This window comes from Bidens hawaiensis, unplaced genomic scaffold (genome assembly GCF_021521415.1).
Source record: "Bidens hawaiensis isolate Kalapana, Puna unplaced genomic scaffold, B.hawaiensis_p1.1 tig00029037_1, whole genome shotgun sequence".
Taxonomy (NCBI): Eukaryota; Viridiplantae; Streptophyta; class Magnoliopsida; order Asterales; family Asteraceae; genus Bidens; species Bidens hawaiensis.
In genome coordinates, this window is record NW_027494784.1 from 165,419 (window position 1) to 172,752 (window position 7,334).

Sequence of the window (7,334 nt, forward strand, 5' to 3'; positions counted from 1 at the left end):
TGGGAAAACCCGAAACCCGACATAAATGGGACGGGTAATGCCCGACCCATTAGGGTTTGGGACGGGTTTGGGATTAGTTTTAAAATTTTTCGCGGGTTTGGGACGGGTTCGGGATTTCTAATATACCCGATTACCCGACCCAATTACCCGATTACCCAACCCAATTACCCGATAACATAAACCCATTTACCCGATTATATACCCGATGTACCCGATATAGCTTATTATATATATATATATATATATATATATACTATATGCCAAATATATTATTTATCGAAACTTGTTTATGTTAATTATTTGAGATATTTGGCTTTATGATAACCATCTTTGTAATCGATTACTTATATATTGTCAAAACCCGGCGGGTTTTGACACGGGTATACCAGACGGGTATTTTATCAAAACCCGATAGGAAACCCGAAACCCGATGGGAAAACCCGAAACCCAACGGGTAATTACCCGATTAAAACCCGACGGGTTTGGGACGGGTTTGGGATGGACTTTAATAACCGGGTATGGGTTTGGGAATACCTAAACCCGACCCATTGCCATCCCTAGTTTTAACATTGGGTTGTACTAGCTGTCCCGATGCAACACGCCAGGTAAACACTAGTTATATATATATATATATATATTACAATTTCAAAAGTCGATGTCCACTTTTATGCGTAGTACTTGTACATTTAAACTGCATCAGTTGTACGTTAATTGTTCAACCCTAAAATGTTTGCTTAAGAACGAACATGGTTTCATCGGAATTACTCTGACCAGAAGAGATGAAGCCATGTAGTTTATTTCGTGTCTCTAATTGAATTCTGAAAATTTGAGATATTGTATATATCAAATCATCACCCTAATTTCACTATTATACCACTTGGCACTTGCTTTCTCCGTTTGACTAATGTATAATACTTAGAAAAAACTATATATTTTTAGTATTTATTGAAAGTGTTTGTGAGTGATGTAGAGAGAAAATATAATGATAAAATGTATAGAAAATATTACCTAATTGAAAGAGATAGAGAAAAAAAATATAGTAATTTTTAATGTAATTAAAGCATTCTCAATAGTTTTATATTTTCAATTCTTTAGTTATACTAAAAATCACTATATTTTTACTATAATTTTCAATAAAAAAAATCTATACTTTTATCATTACATATTTATCTACTCTATTCATAACCAATTTCAACAAATATTAAAAAACTAGCTTTTAAACTCATGCACTACATGTGATTAATAAAAAAAAAAATAAGGTTCATTAATTTAGCTTCATGTGTTGTTAAGATAATGTATACATACTTCAAATATTATTATTACAACACTTATCTTTAATATTTGATTATTTAATCCTAACTATTTTGCAATTAGTAACTACTACAATTGAACTATGTTAGGAGCAATTGAGAAAAATGTTGTAGCATCTTACTATTTCTAATAGAATAAAGCTTTATATCTCAATCTACATGTTTTTGTTGGTTTAGGGTGTTTGAAGCATCATAAGCATTAAACGTTTTTAAAGCTCCGTTTTATTCAAAATGTTTTATTTTGCTCATTTTTCTCAAATTCTAAACGCCCAAATCATTTACATCACAAGCATTAAACGTGTAAAACGGGTCAAACCATCTTCAAAATTTATCTTTTCTAACTCAAACCACTAGAGATGCACAAATCGGGTTTTTTAAATACCAGGTTTCGGGTATGGAACCAGGTTCGGGTATGACTGGGTATTGGTAATACCCGGGTCGGGTTCGGGTCCAGGTATTGTCTCTAAAAACCATACTCTATACATCGGTTCGGGTCGGGTATAGAACCGGGAATTTGAATACCCATTTTCGGGTATTGAAAAAACTCTACTTTTGGGTTTTTCGGTTTTTTTTCCGGGTATAGATAGGATTTTTTAAAATGTTGTACTTTTTAGGGGTATCAGGTCCGGTTCGGGTTCAGGTTTTAGTACCGAAATGCATACCCTATTCGTACCCCACGGGTAGGATCAGGTACGAGTTTGGGTATTAAAAACCTGGGTATAAAAAACCGGTTCTGGGTTTTTTTTTCGAGTCCGGTTCCAGGTTCGGGTGTTTTTTCACCTCTACAAACCACTTTGACCCTTTATCAATTATGGATAACAACATGTTATGACCCGTATCAGACCAAAGAACCCAAGGTGTCCGAATTCCAAACCAAAAACATCATATAGTATGTAACATGTAATTTTAAATACCACATGTACCCAAAGTGTAATTCATACTAGGGGTGTTTACTGTCCGGTTTTCACGGTTTTTAGGTTAAACCGTAAACCAAACCGTTACTAACGGTTTTTATTTTTGTAAACCAAAATCAAAACGTAAAAATATTAAACCGAACCGTTCGGTTTCACGGTTTGGACACTTTGGGATTTTATACAAGATGTCCAAAATAACGACATCGATTGAACAATAAATAGAACCTAGATATATAGGAGAATTCAAAAGAAACATATATGATATCAACATTATTCACATGAAACAAAATATACGAGCATAAACACTTTATAAGGATTTCATAACCACTGAAGATATCTATTGATTTGCTATTGAGAATTGAAAAATTAGAAAATAGGTTTACTTACTTTTAATTTATTTTACCTTAAGTAAAGTTAAAACAATTTAGTCTTAATTATGTCTATATATTTATATATGAAATAATTCAAAACTTTAATATAATAATTTCTTACGGTTCGGTTCGGTTTTATACGGTTGATTTTTGGTATAAACCGTAAGCCAAACTATTTACTACGGTTTAAAAATATTGAAACCAACCAACCAAAAGTTAGTATGAAAAACCGACCGTGAAACCAAACCGATGACCGGTTCGGCCGGTTTCACGGTTTGCAACCGAACCATGAACACCCCTAATTCATACTATTATATTTTCGGTAATTTTCTTTTAGCAAAAAAGGAATTATTTATTTAAATTCCTAAAATACCCTTCTCAAATAACAAACCAATCTGAGCCGTTGGATAAAAAGTATAGCCGTTGTGTTAACACTTCACCCCATTTAAAATCACCACAAAGCACAAACTATACAATCTTCAATCTTCAAACCACCGTCAACATGTCAACGATGATGCGTTCTGATCGGAAGCCACCGCTGGCGTTAAGATCTCCGATACGCGTTCGTCCACGCCGCGGTGTGCAGTCAGCTGCAAACAATGTTCAAACCAAGTCAGGTATTCAAAAGTTTGCCCACCAAGTGTTTGTGAAAATGTCTAGGTTAGATTTTAGTCTTTTTTTAATTTATTTTGGGATTGATTGAATTCGTTACAAGAGGTTTTAGGGTTTGTGATTATGTAAACTGGAAGTTGGGTTATACGTAGAATTTTAAAACGATTTGGTTTTGTCGGTCGTTTAAAAGTCCGCCCCCAAGTGTATGTGAAAATGTCTAGGTTAGATTTTTCTGTTTAATTTGTGTTATTTGAAATTAGTTGATTAATTCATAGATGTTTCTGGATTTCTGTATAGCCTTTTGGTGAAAATGCCTAGGTGAACTTTTTTTTTTTCTTTTTTTTTTTTTATATAATAAAACCTGTTCATAGATTCGTAAACAATGAATTGTGGGTAATTTTCAATGATTTTATTTGAAACTAGTTGCTTAATTCCTAGATAATTCTGGATTCCGTATAGCCTTCGCTTCCATATGTTTGGTGTCTTTTTACCAAGAATTTATCTAGTAAATAAATGCCTTGATAGCTTCAACAATGTTTAGTTGATTAATTACTAAATATTTATGGATTTTCATAAACCCTTCCAGGTGCTTGTAAAAATGCCTAAGTGAACTTTTTTTCCCATCTTTTTTTCTTTTTTTTTTTTTAATAAAAACTGTTCATAGATTCATGAATGATGAATTGGGTTGTTTATTTGAAGCTGATGTTATTGTTTCTTTCCCCAAATTTACACTCAAATTGTTGTCTTGGTGTTACAGTTTCGGTGACAAAAACGCGTCTGCCTAAACAATCTTCCAACTTGGAAGAACAAGAACTCAGGCCCGGACACCAAAAAATATCATGTAAGTTTTTTCTTTGTGTGAAATAAAGCTCTTCTTTATATCAAGAATCATGAAAGCCTAGTAAATTTAATTGATTTTATTTTAAATTAGTTAATTAATTCCTACTTGAAGTCTTTTTTTTTTTTTTAACTTTCTAAGTTTCTAAAAGGAACTAAATTTTCAAGAATGAATGATGTAAAGTTGTTTAAATGGCTTGGTTGTTAGAAATCGATGCCATCATCTTCTTCATTTGTTTCCTCTTTTTCTACATAGCAAGATTTGGTTTCATTGGTATTAAACGTCCGTTTACCAAGTATTTGTAAAGACGTATAGGTGAGATTTCATTTGTTTAGTGTGAAAAAAGTTTTTCATAGCTTCAAGATTGAGTACCTACACTGTGATTGTTTAAAGATTAGCCGATCTAAGACGGAGTACCTACATTGTGATTTTGGTGGGATAAACGACAGTGAAGACGCACACATCACAATTGAAGGGCAGGTGGTCCCGCAGGTAACGAAGTTCAAGTATTTAGGATCATTTGTACAGAGCGATGGGGAATTAGATAGTGATGTGACCCACCGAGTTCAGGTAGGATGGTGTAGATGGAAAGCAGCCACAGGTATATTGTGCGACAAGAGTTTCCCAACTAATCTAAAGGGAAAATTCTATAGGGTGGCAGTTAGACCTGCAATGCTATATGGAACAGATTGTTGGGCCATCAAGAAGGCACAAGTGCGGAAGATGGAGGTAGCAGAAATGAGAATGCTACGTTGGATGTGTGGGCACACAAGGCTAGACCGAATAAGAAACGTTGTGTTTCGCGAGAGATTAGGGGTGGCGAACATAGCAGACAAGATAAGAGAGTGGAGATTGAGATGGTTTGCACATGTAAAGAGAAGACAGACGACGAATCCTGTTAGATCCGTAGAAAACATTACTATAGAGGGGAGGAGGGGTAGAGGACGACCGAAATTGACTTGGGATGAGAGGATTAGGCATGATTTGATAGACCTAAACCTCTCCGAGGACATGGTTGAGATAGGAATTCGTGGAGAAGTAGAATTAAAGTTAAGGATTTTTAGAGAGAATTGAATACCTTAGGGCTTAACTTATTTAGGTCACATACCATAATGGTATTTCCCTTACATATTTTATTATTATTATTATTATTAGCTTTTATATTGCTGTTAAACTGTGACCTTATTATTAATATTATTATAATTAGTAGTAGGTTTTATATAACTGTTAAACTTTGATTTCCTTTTTTTGCTTCATACACATGTACTTAGAGCCGAGGGTCTCTCTGGAAGCCACCTCTTTATTCCTTTGGATAGAGGTACGGTGTGCCTACATCCCACCCTCCCCAGACCCTACCTATAGCTTTGTTGTCGGTGGGATTTTACTGGGTATGATTGATTGATTGATTGATAGCTTCAAGATTGATGAAAAGTTGGTAATTTTCATTGATTTTTTATCAAAATTAGTTGGTTTAAGTACTAGAAATCTTATTTGTTTAGTGTGAAAAAAGTTTTTCATAGCTCCAAAATTAGTTGGTTAGTTACTAGAAATTTCTAGATCGCTATATACCCTACCAGGTGTCCGTGAAATGCCTAAGTGAACTTTTTTTTTCTACTTGTATTTTTAAAATAAATTCTGTTCACAGATTCATAAACAATGAATTGGGCTGGTAATTTTTAATGGATTTATTTGAAACTAGTTGATTAATTCCTAGATAATTCTGGATTTCTGTATACCTTCCTGGTGTTTGTGAAAATGTCTAGGTGAACTTTTATTTTTCCAACTTTATTTATATGTTCTTAGATTCATAAACAATGATCGCCCTGCTTGCGGTGCGCGCATATAATGTATATATGAGTGAACCCTCGGGTGGGCAAAAGTAAAATTGCACTAATTTTAACGTTATTTTACTAATCTCGTGAAAATAACGTTAAAAGTGGCAGAAGGTTAATCAGGCATCATGTGGTGGCGTTGATAGCCGAAAGACAATGGTACATGCACCAATCAGCCGGTGTCCCGATGATTGAGTGCTATGTGCCTTATGTCCAAGGCTTGATGCAAAACTACTATCGAGCCGGGGGTCTCATCGGAAGCAGCCTCTCTATCCCTATGGGGTAGGGGTAAGGCTGTCTACATCTTACCCTCCTCAGACCCTACCATAGCTTGGCTATTGATGGGATATACTGAGTACGATGATGATGATGATGATGATGATGATGATGATGATGATGATGATGATGATGAATTCTTAACAATGAATTGGGTTGGTTGTTTGAACTTGATATTATTTATTACCTCTTTACACAAATTGATACTCAATTTGCAGTTTTAATTTTACAGTTTCAATGACAAAGCCACGTCTGCCAAAACAATCTTCCACCTCGGAAGAACATGAACTCCGGCCCGAATACCAAACAATATCACGTGAGCTAAAAGACTTAACGAAGATGGTTCAAGAAAACCTATGGGGACCAACAACCAAAAACCAATCAGCAAACGCCCATGATAACAATCCTGTACTTCAAAGAGGCAGATTATATGATGAATATTCAGCAAGACGAAACGAAAGGTTGAAACGAAAGAGAGGTGAGCCTGAAACCGAGAACAAGACTCCAAGCAAACTGTATGTTGGAGGTAGAATTGAGTCAGCAAAGGAAGTCAAGAAATATGAGAGTGGTAGGAAGATGACAACGCCGTTGATAGAGAGGGGACAGGTGGCACCAGCAGCAGCAACTACCGCAAAGACGACAAGGTATTCATTAAGAAGTAGTTGCAAAGAGAACAATAAACCGCCATTGGCAATGAGCTTTGAGAGATCATCAGTGGAGACGAAGAAGACTGCAGTGAGAAGAACTGCAAGAAAAGGGTATTGAAAATGTCATGATTTGATTTTAGTTGCAATTTTGGTATGTTTCTTCTGTTTTGAAAAAACTCTTTTTCAAAGTCATATGAGTTGGTTTTAGGTAATTTGGTGGGTTTTTTTAATACCAGACACCATTATAATTTGGTGAATTTGACTTCCAAATTTTTTGTTGAATGATCAAAAATGCCTTAATTACATTTTGTGATTTTGTACCAACGTCATCCGACCTTGCCAACACAGGTGAAACAACCCATCATCGTCCGAGACCAACATCACCGCCACCTTGGCACCACGCACGAATGAGTTCAAATCTCAAAATTGCTAATGCCTTAACACAACAGCAATTGACTATTGCTTATTGAAACATTTAAGTATTTACTTATTTACTTGCTACTTATATACTTAAATTATTCCGCCCTTTGATAT

At 35.0% G+C, this 7,334-nt stretch overlaps 1 protein-coding gene across 2 annotated transcripts; it reads left to right on the forward strand.

Annotated features, from left to right (window-relative positions):
• The first annotated feature begins 3,099 nt into the window (after nt 1-3,099).
• Nucleotides 3,100-6,987, forward strand: LOC143578121 (uncharacterized). 2 transcript variants are annotated; one of them, XM_077061784.1, is made up of 3 exons: nt 3,100-3,212; nt 3,965-4,048; nt 6,386-6,987. In XM_077061784.1, exons 1-3 carry the CDS (start codon nt 3,107-3,109, stop codon nt 6,916-6,918), a joined length of 723 nt encoding a protein of 240 aa, XP_076917899.1. In that variant the 5' UTR covers nt 3,100-3,106; the 3' UTR covers nt 6,919-6,987. The 2 variants fall into 2 exon arrangements, with proteins under 2 accessions (XP_076917899.1, XP_076917900.1); XM_077061785.1 differs by lacking the exon at nt 3,965-4,048.
• Nucleotides 6,988-7,334: the final 347 nt, after the last annotated feature.

Bases quoted from the DNA above. Each gene is read 5' to 3' on its own strand.
- LOC143578121 (XM_077061784.1), top strand. From the start codon at position 3,107: ATGATGCGTTCTGATCGGAAGCCACCGCTGGCGTTAAGATCTCCGATA. The intron at 3,213-3,964 runs GTATTCAAAAGT...TTGGTGTTACAG, and splicing joins CAATGTTCAAACCAAGTCAG to TTTCGGTGACAAAAACGCGT. The intron at 4,049-6,385 runs GTAAGTTTTTTC...TTAATTTTACAG, and splicing joins CGGACACCAAAAAATATCAT to TTTCAATGACAAAGCCACGT.